The sequence below is a fragment of the Telmatherina bonti genome (genome assembly GCF_933228915.1).
Source record: "Telmatherina bonti genome assembly, chromosome: 16".
Lineage (NCBI taxonomy): Eukaryota > Metazoa > Chordata > Actinopteri > Atheriniformes > Telmatherinidae > Telmatherina > Telmatherina bonti.
The window spans coordinates 26,422,814-26,446,871 of record NC_136614.1 but is presented as its reverse complement, the minus strand read 5'-3'; the positions used below and the strand labels follow the sequence as shown (position 1 = coordinate 26,446,871).

At 38.5% G+C, this 24,058-nt stretch overlaps 1 protein-coding gene across 1 annotated transcript in view; it reads left to right on the top strand.

The window, feature by feature from the left end:
• The window catches only part of evlb (Enah/Vasp-like b), a gene marked incomplete at both ends in the record, with an annotated part of 38,141 nt that extends 14,083 nt beyond the window's left edge, over positions 1 to 24,058 (top strand). The window contains 12 exons of the mRNA XM_079255528.1: positions 7,951 to 8,119; positions 11,806 to 11,983; positions 15,840 to 15,906; positions 19,643 to 19,710; positions 19,840 to 20,084; positions 20,218 to 20,315; positions 20,470 to 20,509; positions 21,779 to 21,830; positions 22,400 to 22,457; positions 22,587 to 22,647; positions 22,846 to 22,903; positions 24,021 to 24,058. Of these exons, the coding sequence (XP_079111654.1) occupies positions 7,951 to 8,119; positions 11,806 to 11,983; positions 15,840 to 15,906; positions 19,643 to 19,710; positions 19,840 to 20,084; positions 20,218 to 20,315; positions 20,470 to 20,509; positions 21,779 to 21,830; positions 22,400 to 22,457; positions 22,587 to 22,647; positions 22,846 to 22,903; positions 24,021 to 24,058 (1,132 nt within the window). The remainder of the gene's footprint in view (positions 1 to 7,950; positions 8,120 to 11,805; positions 11,984 to 15,839; positions 15,907 to 19,642; positions 19,711 to 19,839; positions 20,085 to 20,217; positions 20,316 to 20,469; positions 20,510 to 21,778; positions 21,831 to 22,399; positions 22,458 to 22,586; positions 22,648 to 22,845; positions 22,904 to 24,020) is intronic.

Below are 24,058 nucleotides of genomic sequence, written 5' to 3'. Positions count from 1 at the left end.
TGCTATCTAGTTTTCTGCCTTTATTTTCTTTCACATTGGTGAAGAATTTGAGGTCTGTGTCATGCTGTGCGAAAGTTTAGCTAAGTGTGTTTGCTGTAACTATACCGCTCTCACAGGAGCTTTCTTTTCTTTGCAGAGATCCTGAATTTCGTTCCCTTCAGTGTGCTATATGGTTTGTTATGTTTGTAAAAACTTCACATCAAAGACTTATTTCATCTTACATAGACACTGATGTTGAACCACCTTGTTTTCTTCCCTCAGTTGTCTGCATCATTGAACACATTTGCATAATGCCTGCTATGCCTGTAAATTGGCTTTGTATAGGTTCTTTGAAGGTCCCATACTGTAGAAAGGGAAATTTCCTGAACTTTGTTCATTGTAAAGCAGGTTTGGGTAATGCATAAATACTAAAATAATACCCTACTGCCACGAAAACAACCTTAAAACCATGCTTCTTTTGCATGAGCCATCAACATTGCCTTTATTCAACACTGGTGCACTCATTGACTGCATTAATAGCATACTGTTGTGACTCATTAAGTTGTACCAACACTGATGTCCTCCGGTATTTCATTGATTCACCTTGAAGCTGTGATAGCTGAAAGAGGAACCAGTGCCAGATTGTTAGCTGCAACTCTATCCGTCATATGTTCTTGGCAACAGACAGAATCAGCCATTCGGAAACAGAAAAAAGCTTCCAAGCTTTAGGAAATCAGTTCTGCAGCACCAAGTTTGAGGGCTGCGTTGATCTATTAATGATATTAAAGGTAGGACTCTGTATTTCCTGTTAAAAGAAGCTTTCTTTTTTTTTTATCTGCTTCTGCTGTTTCTGCATTTTTAACTTTGTAAAGTGTCCTTTTAATCTCTCCTACATCTGAAGAAACTCTCCAGAGATGAGTTTCCTTTTACTCTGTTTAGCTTAGCAAGCAGCTGCAGCATAGCCATAGGTCAGCATTTGTTGGTCTCATGTTTGTGTGTGTAGTGGGTGTGACAGCAGGATGAAAAGTGAAACAGCACAATCAGACTATGCTGAATTCCATGCTGTTGCTGCACAATTAGCAATACTGTCATCTGGTTCTTTGCTGGCCACTAAAATATTCGTTGCAGCCTGATGCTAGTTCATGGCGTGGTTCACAGACACCACAACATGAACTAGCAGTGCTGGTGTTGTTTGTCTTATTGCTCTAGAAAGCCAACCAGCAGTAGGCTAGCTTTTAATAAAAAGATATGGACAATTTGTGGATAGACATATACTGGGACTCTGTAAGGGATAATGTTATAAGTTTGTCTAAAAACCCAAACCATCAATTTGTTCATTTTAACATACGTGGCTGTACTTACATGACTCCACAGAAACAATATCTGATGGGGCTAGCACCTCATCTTGTACTATACGCGCTGCTCATGCGGCTCAGTTGGCACTTTATTACACTCTCTGTGGGGTTGTCCAGAAGTACTTTTGTTTTGGTGTGAGGTAGTAGACACAGTTTGCAATTAATAGGTTAACTGAGTTTCCCATAGATCCTGCTTTCTTTCTTACTTTGGACAGTTAAAAATTGTGGTTGACTTGCATGACGATTGCTAAAAAATTCATACCTCTGAGGCGGTTGCATTCCCGTGACCTCTCAATAAAACATTGGTTATACACCCTGTTGGATGACCTTTACTTGGAACTATCTTCAGCTAGACTTTACCATGTTAGCTCTTCTATGATTCAAACTGGTTAAAAGGAGTAGATGGAGTTAAGATGCTTCTTAATGCTGTTTGTCTAGATGTCACTATATTATTTAATCCTTTCTTGTTGGCACATCCCCTTTACTGATGTATACATTGTCTAAACCGGTAGATCTGTTATGTGTTGTTTGGGTGGGTGGAAGGGGGTGGGATAGAGGGTGTCCCACAGGAAACTAAGTAAAGAATTCTCAAGCTCTGCATTGTATGGAACAGACTGCTGCTTAATTTTCATTGTCTTCTCTTAAGGTTTAATGTAGATATGAATCTGTGGTGCGTGCATGCAAAATTAGCATATAGCTTTGTGCATGGCTTTTTAGGGAGGCAAATTCTTCTTTGTTGTTTGTACACTTCCGTCTTTGAGCCTTGAGCACCAAGGCCCCAGAAGTAGAGCAGCACAATATCTTTGATGTTGTAATCTCTGCAGGGTAATGCACAGACATAAACACAAAACCCTCGGACAGCATAGATTACTGTTGGAGACGTGACTAGGACTGGCACAGGCAAATGCTCAGAGCTACGGACACTAACAACAGTTTACACAGCGGCACTAAAGCTTGAGTGTAAAAATATGGGATACAAGAGCTGTATATATAGTTATAGGTAGTTCTTCATGAGATGCCTCACCCTCTGGCTGATGCTGATTCATTAAAAACAGAGAACATGAGTGAAAATTGATCAGCGGTAACTCTCAGTTTGAAAGGGATCAAAGTTAAGTACCAACTCAAATGATGACAGTAAACTAACTGGAAATGTGAAAATTCAGCCTACACACTTACACAAAAATGCCATTACCAAGCAGTTATTGTGTGTTTAAATTAATCCTTCCTCTGTTCAAGCAAGTCATCAGCAGAGGAGAAGATCAAAGTTCTAATTATGCTTCACGCTTCAGGGTCTTTTTCACTTTTTTTTAAATTTTATATTTATTTTATTGTATAATTCCTGAAATAACTCTGTCTCCTGTGAATGTTTTTTCCCCTTCCTGTGATTCTTCTGTGAGTCAACAGTGTATCCCTTACCTCTGACAGCTTGTGGTTGCGCTGCTCATTTTGGATCAGGGGAGTGATGCTAGAAGAGTAAATTTACTGGAAGCAGACAGGAAGTTTGGCACCTAAAATAGAGAGGAGAAATTTAATGCTTTGGCACTGCAAGTTAGAGAGAATGAATGTGACGGGACCAGGTGCAAGCAGAGTGTTATGACCATATTAGTGAGGTTAAAGAACAGAAGGATGCTTATGAAACCTGCTCCCTGTGCCCCGCAGTGAAGGACTTTAAGAAACAAATTGCGTGTGAAAAGGGTCTCATGAGATAGAAGGGAAAGGATTTCAGGAAAACATAATTTAATCGACTGAACTAACCCAAGAGAAGAGTTTAATGGATATGTTGTGTCTACAGTCTTCTTTGTGCATGTTCATTTTCAAGAGATGACTATGGAGATCACTAGTGTGTGTTTTGAGCAATAATTAGTTGAGTTTTTTTTTTTTTTTATCCTACATAAATTTAGCTTTATGCATGAATCATTTATGTGTTTATCACTGGAGACCCTCATTCATTTTAAATCAGTCGGAATGAGACAAAAAACTAGATGTAAAAGCTAATTATACAGAGATTCTGATGTTAGTTAAGTTAGGAATAAAAAATCATTTAGTCGTTTTCTTTATTAGCTTTCTTATTTCTTTAAATGATTTCATGAAGAATATCTACAGCGTGCCATGTTTAAGTTCAGTGGTTTGAGCCTGATAGGCTTGTTTTTAGTGTAGAGAAAATTCACTGCAGCAGCAGTCACAGAGCTAAAAGTGATTCAACCTCGAAGAAGAAGAACAGCAGCCATAAATTCTGAATGTTGTTGCTCTCAGTGGCTGTGCTGCCTATAAATGTACCCATTTTTGTCTGCATCCTCAAGTTATTTATTTACTTGTTTATATAGTTCACAATTATTGAAAAATAACATTATGTTGCATTGCTATTGAGATGTTTTTGTAGTAATTTCTGCTTTCTGAGATTTCTGTCAGTCATTGTTGGCTTGATTTACCCCTAAAAATGCTAGTCATCTACAGAGCATGGATAGTGACATTTTAAGTGTGCCTTTGTCTGTGTGTGTGCTTTCATATAAGAATGCACAAATGTGTGCCATCATGATAAATTCAGAAATATCTCATTTATTTATGCCCTGCGCAGTAATTGCTCATTTTTCAATGTATGCTATGACGCAAGCTCCACAGTATTCATTCATTCATTCATTTTCCGAACCTCTTATTCCAATTCAGGGTCGCGGGGAAGCTGGAGCCTATCCCAGCTGGCTTTGGGCGACAGGCAGGGTACACCCTGGACAGCTCGCCAGTCCATCGCAGGGCGCTCCACAGTATTACTGAATTTATTTGCATGTTTGTGTTTGGGCAAGTGTGTGTTCCATAACTGTCAGTCAGTGTAAAATTTATTTTACTTTTTTGCTTTATCTCCTTTCCCCTCATCCACCTGATCTCCTTCTGCCTGTCTGCTTGGGTCTCTTTTAGCACAAGGACCTCATTTATTCATGCTTGTGGGCTTTCAATGCCACTTTTAGCTTGCTGCCAAGAACACGGTTTTAAAAATTAACTTGACTCGACAAGTTAACTAAAATAAACACATTATTGCCCTGCTGGTTTATTTCAAGTGCACTTCTAAATGACTAATGTGGTATAAGTGTGAATAGTTAGGCACAAGTGGGACGAAATTAGTTTAAATCTTTTGCACAAAATGCAGTTAAGTGTGAGGATTTTGTTACGTTTGAGTCAGTTCCTGCACATCTCAGCTGTTGCTTTTCCACTTTGAAGAGATTTTTTTCTTAGCCTTGCATCTTCTTTTCATGAATATTTTATCACAATAGATCAACAAAAGCGTCTATTTTTTCCTAATTGTGCTCAAATCAAGCTACTTAAGCTCATTAGCTTGTAGCTACTGTTAACTATACTCTGGGATCATTGAAGTAGTTTTTTGTAAAGGCCTTTTAAGTCATTTCAGTCACATAGAGCTCCATTCAATAAGTTCAATATTTTCATGCTAAGTATTTGCGCTATATAACTAAGATTTATAAGCGGAATTGCTTAACATGTTTTGCTAAACTGTGCTGCATGCATAGAGGTGGCCTGGAGGTGAATAAAAGAAATTGGAGCTGTTGGCTAAGTCCCAACGAGCCACTTTAAAATGGATTAAATATATCAGAATAGTAGATTATAAACTCAAATACTCTTTATAATGGTTTTCGTCAGACTTGACCCATCAAGTCTGACGAAATGATTGTTTTTTTTTTTTAAAGTAATATAAACATGCTCAATGAAATGCTCCGTTTGTTGTAGATTTTATTTTTCTGAGCAGTGAAACTACATCCCAACATATTGGGGAAAGCTCTTTTGGTTGTAACTTATTTTCAGCATGCAAACATGAAATTTGTGTCTGTTTTATTGTATACTTACAAACTAGAAACAGAGCTGCATTGCAGCATAGTGGTTAGCACTGTTTGTCTCTCTATGTGGCCCTGCAATGGACCTGTGACCTGTCCAGGGTGTACCCTGCCTCTTGCTCAATGATTGCCATGATAAGCTCCAGCTTCCCCACAACCCTTAATTGGACTAAGCAGTTCAGAAAATGATGAAACTTGAAACAAAATTTTAGGCTATTTGTTTTTTTTTTTATATATAAAACAATAAGTATCTCATTATCATGAGTCATGTAGCCTATGTGAACTGCTTTCACATTGTACAGTATGCTACACTCGCACACTTGACAAGCCAAGAATGTTCCCCTTTCCCTCTTTTCTTTCCTTCTGTGACACAGCTCTTTCACTATGCCTTAAGGCCTGATCCACTCATTTTAGACTGGCAAGGAGAAATAGACACAGATGGGGCTTGCTCCTGTTAATCTCATTTGAAAGTCAAATCTGTTTGTTTTTGGTTCTGTTTTGTTTTTTAAATGTCCTTGTTATATATTTTAAACCAACCTTCAGGATTTTCTCCCTCTGTTTACTGGGCATATATTCAGCATGACCTTTTTGTCAGTAAAACACACAATCAAGGTAATGATTCATTGCTCTGATTATGGACAGTACCACTTACAGGATATTAGTGTATGTGTGTGTGTGTGTGTGTGTGTGTGTGTGTGTGTGTGTGTGTTATTGTGATGAAAAGAATCGCAGCAGCCTTAGTGGGTTGTGATAAATGCTGTCAGATGGGGGAGCAGTCAAACCATGCACTGAAGGCCATGCACATCTACATAGACACATTACGCACATTCATGACACACACAAACATTACAATTGCACTTCATTAAGAACATCAACAGATGCTGGAAAAGCGCTTGATTACATTTGGATTAGACCATTACTAAAACGGAGGATTAGAAGACTGAATTGTTGCCTTATTCACTATAATTTTCTCATTTATATCCCCACATACACACATGCCGTAGTCTGTAATCTTACAGTTAAAAGAATATGTGACCTATTCAAAATGTTTCTAACTATTTTTACTACTGATAAAAGGAGTGTATGGATGTGTATTTTGAACTGTGTTCAGAATTACTGTCCTGTTGTTGGCACTTACTTTCATCTTCAGCTCTAGTTGATCTGATGCTTACTTATTTGGGGTATTTAGAAATTTAGAAATATCCCTGTGCCAATAATTGTAGCATAAGTCTGAAATACGATTGATCCATTTCCATGACAGATGTCCAAAGTTTTCTTTTCATGTATTTCTTTGGTTTCAGTGCAGAGAAAAAAAGAAAAGTGTTTTCCCAAAATGCATCAGGCATGTTTAGAGGCTAATTTGGAAACTTGTCCTCTTGAATTTTCTAGAGACGTTACCAGCTTTATTTTTTACATTTTGAAACTCCTAAGTCTAACCAACTGTGGTCTCATCACAGCTGATATGACATGGCCGGTTTAATGTGTGGAAGCATACACTGATGTGGCGCTGGGTTGCCTCTATTTGGTACATATGAATACAGGAACTGCATCAGATTTACAAGGATGTCTTTTATTTTCTGATAAACGATGTGTGAAAAGGTACATTGTCTAATATGCAGCTGATAACAGTCAGAGCATTCTTTTTTTATTATTATTTTGATAGATTTTTTTTTTAAAAAATCGATAGTTTTAATTTTGTCATCAATTGTTCTCAGCATTTGTGTAGCAATTTGGTTAGCAATCTGTAAAACTGTGCAACATGGACAGTGTTCCATAAACCCAGTCAGTGTAACTGTATGTTGCAGATGTGACAGTGTAAAAATCCTCAATATAATTCTTGCTAAAGTTAAAAGTTAATTTAATTTGTTTTAATTAAGTTACCAAATGTTAAAAAAAAAAAAAAAAAGCTCTTAGCTTTAACTTACCTTTCAGGAATCCTCCAGGCTCAAAGTGCTTTGACTCATGCATGAAATGCTCACAAGTATTACACACAAACTCTCTAACATCCATTACTTTCACTGCAGCTTTTGAAATATAACATTAACAGAGTTTACAGCCCTAAACACACTTTGCTAAATTCGTATTATTTTTATAGCTTTATAGAGATTCTTTTAGTTTTCCTTCCTCCAGGTATTATCTTGAGTAAACCATGTTACTAAATTTAAGATATAAGTAATAAGACACGAGGCTCTGAAATTTGCACTATACAACCATTCTTTGTAAATACTTCAGTAATTTCATCAAATAATTTAAATGTCTTTTGGTGCACAAACTCTTTCACTGTGCCCCTTTCATATCATTCATGATTTTTTTTAGACAAACTGAACAGATTATAAACCAGTTTTCCTTTGGGATTTCAGTGACCAACACTAACACAATAGCTAACTTAAATATGTCACTTAATTTAGGACTGATTTACTTAATCTTTAATTTATATGAAGAAATATGTTATGTTAATGTAATATTTCTTTTTTTTTTTTTTTACTATCTCTCGGAGTGTTTTTATCCCTTTGAAGCATTTCTTTTATTTAAAATTGTAATTATTTATTTATTATTTTATTGTGAGTGACTGGATTTATTGTGTGATTTCTGAAGAACTTGTCCATAAATCAAGTTTCTCATCAAGGACAATAAACAGATTCAATCTTGACCTGTGAACTTGACCATTTGACTAATATTTCATTGAAAAAATCAAACTAAGCAATTAGGCAGACATTTCCTGAACTGTATGTTGACGATCAAACCTCTTCTTTGTCTCTTCCTCCTCATGTCCTCCCCAGTGAGCAGAGTATCTGCCAGGCTCGGGCCTCAGTCATGGTCTATGATGACAGCAGTAAGAAGTGGGTGCCCATCAAGCCTGGGCAGCAGGGATTCAGTCGCATCAACATCTACCACAACACTGCCAACAATACCTTCAGAGTGGTGGGCGTCAAACTGCAGGACCAGCAGGTAACACACCTTGGCAATAAGCTCTATAGACATTTAAAGACAGATGAGTTAGAATTCATTATTTTAAGCTGTCTTGGTGTCTAAGAGCAAAATTTTGAAGAAACTTCTAGAAGAAGTAGATTTAGGCAAATTCAGCTCATGTGTTTATGTGTGCTTGAAATGATTATTTAAAGTGGAACTATTATGTGCATTTCAGGCTAATTTATTTTTATTTCTGAGACCAGAAGGGCTGGGATTGATCTAGTTATTGTCACAAATCGCTTTATTTACTTCAGACTGACCCTCTCCGTAGGCTGTCAGATCAGCCTGTGGGCAAAATGAGTGGATTGAGACTCTTCCACATTAAGCCCCGCCTCCCGCCACTGCACTACATCGGGAGCGCACACCGCACCTGCTTTCGCAGTCATTGTAACATCTCATAAACAGAAGGATTAGGCTAATATGAACTCAATTAAAAAAAAATATATATATAATGTCAACACATAGCATACAGCCCTACATGTTGGAACCTGAATCAGACCCTGAAAACGAAGTGGAAAACACCAACCCACAGCAAGGAATGCAGCAGGATGTCTCTCTTTGGTAAACTCACCAGCCATCGTTGGAAATAACTTTATCCGACGTTTTCCACCCGCCTGATGTATTTGTACATGTCCTTGTTAACCAGTAGAAGGTAACCAATACCCGAACCTTATACCCCTGGACGTCACAAGGATTTCCAAGTAGAAAAAACTCTCTAAAACGGCGCAATTTTCGTCTCCATGGAAACCGAACGGAGAGAGTGCTGGAACTCAAACTCAAACATGCGCTTAGGTGATTAGAAAAGAGTGCTGTTCACATGTCTGATGAGGATTCAACACTGTAACACTGTAGAAAGCTCAGAAAACTTGAAATACCATAATAGCACCCCTTTAAGATCTTTAACTGGACAATTCTGTTGTTAGTTCAAGTAAAATGTTGCTCTTCTGTTAAATTCTCCAAATGTAACAACTTATTAACAGTGAGATCTTTGATATAAGTGTGTGCAGGTGTGTGAAGTGACGAAGAAAGCATAATGGTATTGTTACGAACTCAGCTCAGATTGGGAAAAGGGTTCCTGACAAAGCACTTCAGACCAAATAGCGGAGGCCAAATTTAGGATTTACATAATTTTACAGAACAAAATAAAATGATCCCGATTATGAAGCCAAAACTCCTAAGTTTGAATCCGCTTAAAACTTTCAAACTGATTGTAAAACAGTTTTAAAAATTTAGCAGACATGGATTGGCTGGACAGCTGACAATACATTGCGGAGACTTAATATCCAGAGCCCTTCAAACACTATCAGTATTGTTCATTTATCTTATGCTCTCACAGAACATCAGTGTTTATCATGAAATGCAGTGAAATCTCTAATAAACTGGTATACTGCAATAAAGGTGTACATAAGTCTGCATAATGTGAAGTTTGGTATTATTGACATATGTCAAAACAAAAATGTGATTTTATTCTGGTTAAGGGGATCATTTATGTGTTAGTGGCTAATTGAAAGTCAGACCTTAAAACCGGACCCCCTTGTGCGAGCTGTCCGGTCCCTGTACGACAGGTGTCAGAGCTTGGTTCGCATTGCCGGTAGTAAGTCGGATTCGTTTCCGGTGAGGGTTGGACTCCGCCAAGGCTGCCCTTTATCACCGATTCTGTTCATAACTTATATGGACAGAATTTCTAGGCGCAGCCGAGGTGTTGAGGGGATCCAGCTTGGTGGCCTCAGGATTGGGTCCCTGCTTTTTTGCAGATGAGGTGGTCCTGTTGGCTTCATCTGGTCATGATCTCCAGCTCTCACTTGAGCGATTTGCTGCCGAGTGTGAAGAGGCCTGGATGGGAATCAGCACCTCCAAATCTGAGACCATGGTCCTCAGCCGGAATAGGGTGGATTGCCCTCTCCGGGTCGGGAGTCAGGTCCTGCCTCAAGTGGAGGAGTTTAAATATCTCGGGGTCTTGTTCACGAGTGAGGGAAGGATGGAGCGCGAGATCGACAGATGGATCGGTGTGGCGTCTGTAGTAATGCGGACTCTGTGTCGGTCTGTCGTGGTGAAGAAGGAGCTGAGCCAGAAGGCGAAGCTCTCGATTTACCAGTCGATCTACGTTCCTACCCTCACCTATGGTCATGAGTTGTGGGTCGTGACTGAAAGAACAAGATCTCGTATTCAGGCAGCTGAAATGAGTCTCCTCCGCAGGGTGGCTGGGCTCTCCCTTAGAGATAGGGTGAGGAGCTCGGTCATCCAGGAGGGGCTCAGAGTAGAGCTGCTGCCCTCCGCATCAAGAGGAACCAGTTGAGGTGGCTCGGGCATCTGGTCAGGATGCCTCCTGGACGCCTCCCTGGTGAGGTGTTCTAGGCACGTCCCTCTGGGAGGAGACCCCGGGGAAGACCCAGGACACGCTGGACGGATTACATCTCTCGGCTGGCCTGGGAACGCCTCGGGATCCCCCCGCAGAGTTGGCAAATGTGGCTGGGGAGAGGGAAGTCTGGGCTTCCCTGCTTAGGCTGCTGCCCCGCGACCCGACCCTGGATAAGCGGCACGAAGACGAGAGACGAGACGAGACCTTAAAACCACAGTACTGCTGTGCATCTCAGTGCAGTAAATGTAAATGTGTTCTCACACTGCCAAAATCTGAAGAAAGACAATAGTATCTGAACACACTTCAAAGATGACCTTCAACGGGCAACCAGGTTGTGCCAGCTACATCTTAGCAAACGGCATAACTGGCAAAAGAAGGGGATAGTAAAACATACGTGATGCTCTAAAGCAGGGGTGGCCAAGTCCCGTCCTCAAGAGTTTCTACCCTGCAACTTAGATGCATCCCTTCGCTCTTCTGCAAGTCATCTGCAGAGGCCTGCTCATGAGCCATGCATTTGATTCCAATGTGTTGGAAATGGGATGAATCTAGACATGTAACTATCAAGGACCGGACAAAGGCATCTTTGTTATTAAGGAAGCTGAGACTCCACTGATGACATTGCAGCATGTGTTCTTTGGTAACGTCATGCTGAGGTGGTCTTTAAAGTCAGGACTTTCTGGTGATGTTCAGTGTCTTCAGTCCAAGTCGGACACATTGAAAAAAGATTTTTAGACTTGTGTGCATATCCGTTACATAACTCTCAGAGGCCACAGATTAGACTTTTTATTTAGCACAAACAGACAAACATTCTCCAAGAATACTAACAAGAGCCAGCAGAGCAGATGCTACACATCGACTGAATGCTGTGTGGCTGAATGTTAAATCAAAACTAATAACTGTGTATAGTATTTTTTGCTCTAAGTTACAGTCCATGATGTAAGCTACATAAAGCCTGTTACAGCAACAAATCCAAAGACTGTTTCAGGCCGTACTGCCAATAAAAGCTACAACAAAATATGGCTGTTTTATCTTTCCTGTGGGAACAGAATTGATTCAAAATCCCCAAACCCTGTCACACTCGGAGCAATGAATTCTCTGACATTTAAAGGTCTTTTTCAGCACACAAGCAGAATCATGAGAGCAGCGTTAGCGTTGTATTTATATCCCTGTGCTGTTTTCAGCAAATGTAGCAAAGAAGATGAATGAGTGTTTGAAAATGGTGCTCTGCAGTGAAAATCTTTTACCTTTTCTTTTTGCTTTTACCACTCTGCCTCTTATGTTACCTGATTTTCCTCCTCTCCATTAGGTGGTCATCAACTACTCAATAGTAAAGGGCCTCAAGTACAACCAAGCCACCCCAACCTTCCACCAGTGGAGGGACGCCAGGCAGGTCTATGGTCTTAACTTTGCCAGCAAGGAGGAGGCCACCACCTTCTCCAATGCTATGCTCTTTGCTCTCAATGTCCTCAGCGCTCAGGATGGAGGTATGGCTTTACACACTTACAGATATGAGCAAATAAGGATTTGAACAGTAGCTACAACTTTCATTTTTTGCAGCTAATAGACATCTCTGAACAGGGAGTGTGTTTATTCAGTTTAATCTTTCCATCCTTTTAATTTTTCCATTTATTCCTTTGAGCTGTCAAGTCTCTAAATGTAAAATAGATCATCTTGATTCTCACACCTACAAGTGTGAAAGTAGCTGTCAAGGTGTAGCTGTAGCGGATCAGAGTTACTCTAACTAGTCATGTCTATCATCATTAGCTATGTCCATAAGTGGAGTTAATAACAATAACGGATTAATTTAATTGGGCTCACGCTGTGACTTCCTAGGTCACATCGACAGAGCTGTTAATTTTATTTCTCCTGTTAGTGTTGTCCTGTTTCAAGTCAGAATGTTTGATGGCCCTTTTGAAGACTTCTTTCAGCCGTGAATGCATATATGAGACAAGCAATGGGTTCAAAGAGCTCTATGTGTGTCACAAAGAGATAGACAAATATAAACTGGGGAATGACAGAATGAGACTGAGGCAGAGTGACTTTCCCAGCATGCCACTCATTCTAGTAGCAACAACAGCAGCAGCAGCAGTAGAGTGTCTCCCCCTCCTTGCAGCGCCCTCCAGTCTCCTAATTAGAATGAGTCACTGAGAAGATCTCCCCCCGGGTTTCATGCAACCGAGCGGGCCTTTTCATCTTCCTAATAACATGAGACATAGAGGCTCGAGTGACAGTGACCAAACATAAGGATGCACACATTCCACAGATAAATCATGCTGCTGTCTATCTGCAGCAGAGCAGTGACCCCAGCTGCACCAAGAGATGCAGCTTTCATGCACAGCTGCACACATGCACTGCAGAAAACACAAGGAGAAGGGCATGATTTAAGTATATCTGTGCACTCTTGCTCATTACGTAAGTCGATATACACAGTCAGCATGCCTAAATTCACCACAGTGTGTGTGTTTCGTTGCTGTCAAAGTGACACCCTCTAGTGGTAAGGAGGTTGAAACCTTTTCTACACATTGCTTTTACACTTAGAGAATGGAGAATAAATACAGCATCACAACCCTAAATTCACTGGGTTACAGTGAAGAAAACTGTTTACTGAAACTGCAAAATGTCACTTTAAAAATCACATTTTGTCTCAAAATCAGGGACTATCTAGATTAAATTCTGTTAGATTGCTGAAGAGAGCCTCATTCCAGGTATGATTTTTGTTTTGTCATTAATTGGATGTCTAAAAAAATATATTACACAAATGTGCAGTAAATATAAAGAAGATGTTTGCTGTTCTTATTCTAACTAACCAATACTTTCCATTTTCATAATATTATTTTAGATTTAATTCTTTGTTTCGTTCTGTCTAAATACACCAGAGAATTACATTTTTGATGAGACTTGCTAACAGCCCCCATGCGTGAGTCTCAGTGTAAAACCAGCAATACATGGAACGTCTCACTGTCATAGTTGTTTGGCTGAGTGGCGTAAGGGCTGAGCAGCCTGAAGACAAATGAGACCTTTTGAAACATTATCCAGAGATGCTCGCTGCGCTGCTGCCGCCGCTGCTGGTGTAGGTTACGCGAAGATGACAGCTGATACTGGGGCTGAACTAGAGGATGCAGAGGAGGGGAGGGAGGTAGGCAGGTGAGACGAGAGGCAAACAGTGAGATGGGGTGATGGATGGGGAAGACCAGGAGGAGGAGGAAGCGTAGCTAAAGGCAAGAAATGGTCAGGAGAGAGTGGGTCTGTCAGTGCCTCTGTGTCTGCTACAGTCGGTTTCTCTTCTTCAGTATGTCATGTAGGTAGAAAATGCTTGTTGAGTGTGGGTTTGTATGCTTACATCTTGCATGACGTGCATTTTTGAATTTGTGTGTGCATATGCAAAGTTTTATTTGCATAATTATAATAATTTTGTATGTTTATACTGACAAGCTCACTCAGAAATAATGTAAAAGGTTACAATGAAAAAAAAAGCATTATAAATTAAGTTATTGGCTAAAAAGAAAAAGTAAAAAGATGAACAGAATAACTTTTGATTTAAATAATAAGACATTTAAGAATGTATCTGTGTGAAAACATGTGCACAAATCTTTAAAGTTGTTAGTTTGTCCATTAAAGATCACAGTGCCCATTTGACTGGAGGGTATTTTATAGATTAGACCCTACTCATCCTGTTCCATTTTCCTACTCTAATAGACATCAGTGTGTATATTTTGTCCTATAATCCATACATACTTGTGTCAACAAAAACTGCACATTTTGAGTGGAATTTTCAAAGATACAAAATTAAATGTGATCTTAGACCAGTAGGGCACACATCTAAAAAGCTGCTGTTATATGTTTTGTTAATTTGCAAGTTAAGTTCTGCTCTGAATATTTCCTAAATCTGTCTAGAAATTGCCCGTCTAAACAGGGGGGTTATGTGTTTTAGGCTTCTCTTTTCAGTCAGAATAGTTTTTAGGCACTGTAATGTGAAAAAAATCCAATAATCCCATGGAAAACATTTTTTATTTCATTAGTTGGATGGAAAACTTTTGACAAATCTTTTTCATAAAACATGTCATGTGTGTCATAATTTTATGATGAATAAATGTAATTGCAGGTTAGACACTGCCCACATAGTAACTGTGTGTTAAGGATAAGTTATCTGTTAGTTGCCAGGAGTCATGCTCTTTGTTATCCCGAGTTATTTTTGGAACTCTGTTACTTGATCAATGGCAGCCATTAACACAATGGCAAAAAGCTGCTTCCATCAGAGATGTGAGCAGTGGAGAGTATCGTCACTGTGAATTGACCCTGAACACAGCCTAACTGCAGAGCTGTAAAACCATTACATAAAGCCTACTTTTCATTAAATAGATCAGGAGATGGTCAGAAAATAAAGAGCAAATTTTGTTTCTGCTTTGGTTTAGGAATTCAGTCATAAATCTGAAAATGTTCTCTGTGGTTCTTGGGAAGAACAATGAAGTTTAATTTTACCCAGAAGAATTTGGTCATGAATTGATCATTCCCGCTGATTTGATCATAATCACTGAGTTTCACTCATCTCATCGTGTCACTTCTAATCACACTCCTTATCTGCCTCTCCATCTGCAGATCACACTAATGCTGTTAAACGGATTACACTGCAGAAGCCTTGTAGCTCATATCTTAAGAAACAGATAGTACACATACTTATATTTTACAGTCTCTTGAGCTCTCTTTGCAAAATAAACTGACTACAGGTCTTTTATCGCGAACATGTCCCTGTTGATTTCACTGAAATCAGGAAAGAAGTTGAATCTAGGGACGTTTTCAACAAAAGAGTCTGAGCTTTTACCCCAAAAACAAAATTTCTAGTTTGGATCTGTCTGCTTTGGAAAAAAAAAGCAGACAGCAGAGACATAATCCAAACATAATCCAGGCCTCGTTGGTCTATGGCTGATATTTATCTATGTGTCTCTGAGTGTTTGTGCTCTCTTCGACTTTTGTTTGAATTTCCTAGCTGAACAGGCAGCAGCCCAGAGTGGCAGATGTGTGTTTTGTTCTCACAGCATTAAGAATCAGATAGTGTCTCTATTAGCTGACGAGCTGGAGAGCTTCTTCTTCTCCTCAACAGAACAAGTGGATGAATCAATTTACAGTCATTTACTTAAAGGATTAATATGCTTTTCATCATACATTACTCAATTATAATAAAAAGGTGACATAATGAACTCCTGTTTAATTCCCTGTCATTTGGTAGTTAATTGTCTTGACTGGCACTAATTCTAATTAACATTTCATTTCTGCTAAAAGGATCATTAAGGCCAGCTTTGTTTTTATCTGTGATCATTTTTTAATTCTTCCTTTTATCTTTAGGTCCAGCTCTCCAACGACAAGTCCAAAATGGCCCAACTACAGATGAGATAGAAGCTCAAAGAGCAAGGTAAAAATCGTTTTTACTGATCACAACTCAAAGCCTTTCTGAGTTCTGGTCCATGGAGCCCATAATGTCTCCATTAGCAGGAGTTTTCACCATGTGCTTTGGTAAAGAACAAAGTCTTAACACTGAATGGAAATCTAATAAAGTAATCCTGAACAATCTAAATAAAAATACACTTATTATCTTTTCAGATATAATCCAGAGTAAAGTCGATTAATTTTCAAATCTGATTATGTGATCCCATTTACATTTAATCTGCTTGGTGGGAAGAGTGCAGTTAATTTATGGAGGGTTTTACTGATCTAACAGTAACTGTATGAGAGCTAAGTCAGTACAGCCGCTGTGGACTGTAAAAACCAAACAATGAGCTGAAAGATGTTAAAATGCTCACAGTGGTTTCTGACTGTGGTTTAAAGAAAAAATAAGCGCATTCCAGCTCTGACTGGCATATTAGCCATAGATACTGATTTAACAGAAATGAATGAGAGCAACATTGTCATGTATCTGCATCATATTGACATGTCATCCGACCGCATTTTTGGACTTTTCTGAAAATACCAACTGCAGGTTACAAACTATGTAAATTAGCACTGGAATAGAAGCAGACACTCCAGAGACTGGATGTTTGTAAAAGAAAACAGACTTTAAAGCTATACTTAGAGGTCCCCAGCAGTGATGTGACATTTACTGCTTACCACCGAGAGCTCTTGTACTTTACTACATGCATGATGACTTTTGTTCCAGATATTTCAGTGAATTATATCCGAGGGATAAACTTTTAGGAACCTCTGTGCAGATGGGACCCGTGGTTCGGATTAAGGCATTAAATACAATCCCATGTGTCTGACAACCTGCCACATAGCAAATATGAATGAAGGCCACTGAGATAAGCAATGCTGCCTGTCACGTTAATATCCACTAATTTCTTTTATAAAAATAGCTAAAGCATGAGAAATCCCCATTTTTTTCCTTCCATTGCATCTGCACATTGAGCAATCCTATGAAAAAATGAGTGTGCTTGGAATTATTTTCATTATTTGTACTGTAGCTGCTGTTCTGCTCTCATCTAGGCACAACTAGGTCTTTGCTGCTGTTTTTAAACCTATTTCCACTCAGCCTATTGGCTCATCCAAATGCTAAATGCCAGGGCATTTAGGGCAAGAGAACAAATATGATGAGAGTTATGGCTCAGTCTGATCCCATGTCGAATGAACTGTTTCTAGGATTATGGCCTGTGACAGAAGATCGTCTGCGTACGCCGCACGTTTCAGATCTGTGTGCACAGGCACTAATGATTCAACTGAACCATCTCCAGTAGTGGCGAGGTGGCATTGCTCAGCAACTCTGCTCCTCCTGCTGTGTGTGCTGCTGTCACATCAGGGACGCTGCTGTCTCAGCACTTCCCCTGTCCAACTCACAGTCAGACAATCCATTTCCTCGCCACGAGCTGTCTCCCTCCCTTCTCTCCTGGGCTGTGACATACATATGCTTCTCCTGTCAAAAGCAGACATGAGAGGGAAGAAAAGAAAAAAAAGTTTGATGAAAATAAGAAAGAGAGATGGTAAGGCGCTAAGCAGAGATGGATGAGATAAAGGGACTTTTAAATTGTTCTGTGGGAATTTTAGAAAACTCACTGATGTGAAGACATCAGCCTGAATTCAAATACAGCTTTGCATGAAATCATGGCATCAAAATGCAATTTTAAAACTTTAAAATTTTGTGAAGCGTTTCCATTTTTTTATTGCATGCATATCTTAAAACTATGGCACAAATCTGCAAATCATTCAAATACTAGATTTTCCAGATTGTGTATGTGAATGTATTCCCTTCTAACGTCACAAAAAACTAAGGAGATACCTTTCTGCTGCACTGCATAACCTCTTAACTACTTTGTGAATTATCGAGTTGACGTAACTGTAACTTTTTTACTGTGCCATTATACATGAGGCATGCTCCGGCTTTGTATTGTTAAACTATATAAGGTTTAATATGAATATAAGCATATTCAAAGTTCAAATCCTGTACAGTATTTGATATTGATATTTCTTTATTTTTGACAAAAAAAATACCACAATTTAATCAACAGGTTAAACTAAAGTAACATTTTTTATAGTCTGAAAAGGAGTAGGATGAAGTAATGCTTTATTCCTGCCCCCTTTACAACCACGTTCTTTTCTTCCTTGCATTTGTTAAATTCATCCCTTAATTGTCAGTTTATTTTATTTTTTTCAAGACAAAAATAACTAAATACCAAAAACTAATTAATGAATATAGACTTATAGACAACCATACCATGTACACATCTACATAAATATGTACACATGTACACACATACACACATGCATACCCACATACACTCACAAAGACAAAAAAAAAAATTATACCTCTATTGGTAGTCATACACCTATCAATATACTCTCTTATATATACCTGCCTATGCACATATATTGTTTATCACATATACACACCCATTTTGAATGCATGTAGCCTTCATAGATGTGAAAATCTGACAGAAACACATCAAAACTCATAACTAGTCACAGAACAAACAAGTGATATTGCCATGGATCACAAATATTAGAGACGTGAATGAGTTTAAACATGCTTCAGTTTAAGAGTAAAAATCATTTTACTTTGTAATCCCGATTAGGAAATTAGTTTCTGCATTTTATCCATCTCAATTAGACAACAGAGAGCTTTAGGCTGCCATAGGTCGACACCCAGGGTGCAGTTGGAGGGTTACCGGCCTTGCACAGAGGCCCTTTCTGCTCCCTCTTGCACACCAGGGACTTCAACATGAGTCCTCAGAAACTACCAGGATACCATTTTCCCCTTCAAAGTTCAAGGGGTCATAAAGAAGTTATTTAAGATATTTGCTGCTGTCAGCGTTCAACAGCAAATGTAAAAAAGAAAAAGATTTTAGATAACCGTTTTAGTAACCTAGGTCTTAGCAGTAGCCAGAGGGGCAGCAAAGTGAATTTACTGAACAAGACAAGGTCAGGTTACTTAATTTTGGATTTGATTTTGATTAGACTTTTTCTCCTTTTATCGAAGGAGAAGCTCTTTTGAGGAGTTTCAATATTCTTGAAGCAGACTAACTATGCTGTTAAGACTGTCTAGGAAAAATATATGAAACAAGAATTAAATTGATCATCTTATCAGTGATTGCAGCAGAGGAAATGGCATCCATGATGTTTGTAGTTTCGCACTTCATCCAGTCTATTTTAACTGAACTTAAACTCATCAGTTTAGGAGGATCTTTGTATTTTATTTAGATTATCTTTTTTCTTTGCATCATATAATTTAAAATTACATTTTTGGGAAAAAAAAAAAAGAGATATTCAGACTTGTTCCTGAGTCTGTGCAAAGTTTACCATTACAGCAATGTATCTGTCTTTAAAATCAGTGCCACTTAAAAGTTGTGGTGATTTGTTCGTGGCTTTGAATTGGTGTCTTCTTTTAAAAGTTATTCCACCTCATAGACGAGGAAATCTATTTGCCATGTTACACTGAAAAACATTATTCTTATACCTAAAAATCTGTCCATGCAGGTTTTTCTAACTTACTTTTTAAAAGACTTAAATGAGCACATTTTTAAATGAAAGCATAAAAATTGAGTTTCAGCAAGTAATGTGTTGTTTTTACAGTTTCACATTCAAAATGGTTACACGATTATTTACAAATCACTGTATTTTGTATTTACATATTTAAAAACAAACCACTTTTTTGTCTCTTTCAGGCAAATGATGGAACAGCAGCAGCAGATGCAGGCACACATGGAGCGGGAGCGACGGTCCTCCAACTCAGGTACACACCAGGTTTCAGGTCATTCCCTCATCTGCACATAAAAAATGCTTGCATTATTCAAGTAAAATCTCCTCTCAAGTGCAAGTAAAATTCAGGTTTATGTTCTTCATTGCATGGTCTTCTGTCCAGGTTCTCCTTTCCAAGGCCACCCTGCTGTGCTCTCCGTGGCCCCACCCGTAGTACCTCCACCAGTAAACATGGGCGGCCCTCCGCCCCCTCCACCGCCACCAGGCCCTCCACCGCCGTCTGCAGGAGCACCCCAGCCTCCCCTCCCTCCTCCGCTGCCCATAGGAGGTGGTCAGGGGGATGACTCACCTGCACCGACTGGTCTTGCCGCCATGATTGCTGGAGCCAAATTGCGTCGTGTCCAAAGAGTAAGGTCCAACTTTCTTTGTTTTTGTTTTTCATGATTTGATGGAAAATATGTTTGTCATGCAGGATATTACTGTATTATCTCATCTGAACTTCACTGATGCACTTGACATTGCTCTGTACTCTGCTCCACAGCCTGAGGACAGCTCTTCAGGCGCCAAAAATGATGCCAACCGAACAAGTGGGGGGAGTGGAGGATTGATGGAGGAGATGAATGCTCTGTTGGCAAGAAGGTTAGAAAAATGCACCTACAAAAAGTCCCACAAATGTCTTTTATGTCAACATACTGCAGCTGAACTAGGTGTAACTCGTTCCTGAAGCCTTTGATCAGTGTTTAATTCTGGAATTAAATTTCTTGTACTTATTTGAGGTTCTGTTTTCTCCCAGAAGGAAAGCAGCTTCAGAGAGGCCTGAGGACAGCCAAAATGTGAGTGAACTGAAAACAAGCATTGGTTGATATTCATCTGATTATGGACATAATTAGGTTTATGATTCAGGTATAGATTTAGAAAATGTTGACAGTGATTACATCTGCATGACTGTGTTTTAATTATTACTAATATTCTTATTATTAATAGTATTAGTATTATTAGTATTATTGAGTGATTAATTGTGAAAAAAAAACTGCACAATCATTCCTGCGTGATGTTCATTCAGCTGTTTTCTGAAAAAAAGAATTTGATATGATACAATAATTTAAACAGCAAAATGTTCTGAGTTTGTGGTGCACATCCAATGGTACCTAGAAGCAGAGGTGGCAATAAATGTTTTTGGATCTACCTGTACATTTAGAACAGGTGTTTTCATTAACAGGCTCGTTTACCTGGCAAATAAACTCTGCTCATGAAATTCAGCTTGCTTGGTGACTGGTCGGAACATCTGCTGGACAGGCAGTACTTTCTGGACCTGGAATTGCCACCTCTGCCTAGCAGGGTGATTGCCTGAAGAAAACAAATACATTTCCATGGTCGTTGATAATAAAGGGAAGATGTCCAGAAAACCCCTGCTCAGGACTGCTGACCTATCCAGGGTGTACCAAGCCTCTCGCCCAGAGATTGCTGAGATAGGCTCCAGTTACCCAGTGACACTAAACTGATAAGAAAATGAATGAATGAATGAATGTTCAGGAAACTACACAGGAAACACTAAACTGAGAGGAGAACTCTGGGCTGACTGACAAAACCAACTGACTAATGACAAGCATGGCAAACCATGACTAGACAAAGAACGAAGGAAACCAGGCAGAAGATAAACTGAGAGTCTAATGACAAATGAGGAGCAGGTGTGCAAACCAGCAGCTGAAAACCAGGTGTGTTGTGGGAGCAAGAAGTGAAAGCTTGGTAGAAGACAGAAGACAAAGTTCACAACAACAAAACAAGAACTAAACCAGAAACAGAACTAAAACACACAGATCGTGGCAAGGAAGGGGGGAAGAGGGTAAATTTGTTAACTGCTGGATGAAAAAGTTGAACTGTGATTGATGAAGATGATTGGTTTTCATCAATGAGATGATGGTATTCCACCTATTTTTCCACATTTTTAAAACCTTTTTCCAGCTCAGTTTAATGAAACCAACATTTTCAGCTCTTAAAATAAAATGTGTTTAATGTGACTGTGCTGGTTTAATGCAGGAGACATTAAACAATGGAATACGTTTTAGTGATTCTTATTCTTTCCTGTTATATTATTTATTCAGGATGACCCAAACAATCCATCACCCGGCACTCGGAGTGGACAGAATTCCACAGGTAGAAAAATTCCGTAAACACACAAATACACACACAGACATTCCCCACAAGATTCCCCACAAAGGAAGCTGAGAAAGTCATTGCTAAAACCTTTTTACACACATTGTATTTCATATAATAAGTTATGTACACCTATAAACATGTAAGCATGTGATGGCTGAGTTAACATTAATTAATGTAAATGAGTGTTGATGTTGTTTCTGACAGAAAAAAGGAAAAACTTCAGAAGATTGTGAGACAGATAAGAAAATATTGACAAACAGGATGTGATCAGGTGTAGAAACTTACAGCAATACAGAGAAACACGTTTACCTGATGACAACATAAACAAACACTATAGTGTTCATGTTTATCGAAACTAAAAACAAAACACTCAGCTACATTTAAAAATATGTATGTTGCTGAGACCACGTGTGTTAATACCCTAGCATACTTACTTTGTCCTCTAAAAATCCCAGTTACTCTTTATATGATTTAACTCTCCTATCACTGTTTATCTGTTCATTTATGGCACTGCTCTGAAGTTTAATCCATTTTTTCCCTCCTACTGTGTTTTGCTGTTATTGTAGATGGTGCAAAGAAGCCTTGGGACCGAGCTAATTCTGCAGACAGGTCAATGGTTTCAAGGTGAGAGCAGATTTTTTCTTAAGCTGAGAAACAACAGCCATGAAACAGAGATTTTTATTATTATTATTATTATTATTATTATTATTATTATTATTATTATTATTATTATATATTGTCATCATCTTACAGGGCACGACCTGCAGGAAGTTGTAGCGACACAGACTCGTTAGACCTCGACAGGATGAAACAGGTAACATAAAACACTGTATGACAAATCTTTAAATTATCAAAGCAAAATGCAGTCAGCTCTTTTATTTGGCATTTTACCACAAAAATTATTTGTATTTCATTAGTTGAGAGAGTAGATATTACCTTTTAACTCTTCCTGTGAACAGATTTTTCTAATGTAGACTCATTTTATTTATTATTATTATTTGTACTTCAACAGGAAATTTTGGACGAGGTTTTCCGTGAATTGCACAAAGTGAAGGATGAAATCCTTGATGGTAGGTTTTGGTCTTTCTCTTAAACACTGAGGTGTACAGAGTCAGCATTTATGAGCACTGTGAATATTCAAGTGGATAAATAGTGTAATCAGTGGTGGGTCATCTGAGTCTGGTAGTAATGTGCAGCTGTAACCACTAGGTTGCACTAGATTTTTGGAAAACTGAACAGTTTCATCCTCCAATGCTTTCAAGTTTAGTAAATATATAGCAATTAATCATCATTTTGTCAAATAAGGTAGCATTTATGTTTGTTTTCTTTTCAAGGTTTGTGAAAAATGTTGCTAAAAGGAGTGGAAATTTTTCTCCTTCCTTCATTTGGAAGGAGTGGAAAATGATGCAGTTTTTCATAAAACTTAAAATAAAAATCTAATTTTATCGTTAACATTTGAACACACTCATAATAGATATAACTGCATACATAACATGCACACATAACATATTAAACATGAGCTGGTATATGTGGCTCCAGTAGATAGATAGATAGATAGATAGATAGATAGATAGATAGATAGATAGATAGATAGATAGATAGATAGATAGATGGACAGACGGACGGACGGACGGACGGATAGATAGATAGATAGATAGATAGATAGATAGATAGATAGATAGATAGATAGATAGATAGATAGATAGATGGACAGGCAGATGGATAGATAGATGGAGGGAGGGATGATTATTAGAAATGATGTTATACCTGCCTTATAAATAGATCTCTAGACTTTAATTATGAAATGCAGCAATATAATTGATCTATTGTTCTATTCAACACTGGAATGAAAAGCTGTAAAATATCAACAGTAATGATCATTTTTTATTCTTTAGAAATCACAAACATATAAACATCCTAGATATGTTTAAATGTGTTTAACTAGAGCAAAAGTAAACAAAAGGATAATTATAAAAAATTTAATACAATTTCTCTTCATGTATTGATGAACTGTTGTTTAATTTCATAGAAATGTAATTAAATATTTAACTATTTATTTATAGCAAGGTGTTATGATCATATCTCAGAAATTTACTGTGGGTGATGTTGTTCTTTGTATTTAGCTGGGAAATTGTGTCCCAGCCTTCATTTTCAACCCAGCTTTCTCCCATGTTTTTCTCCTCACAGCCCTTAGACATGAACTCAGTCGAGTCAGCACGACATAA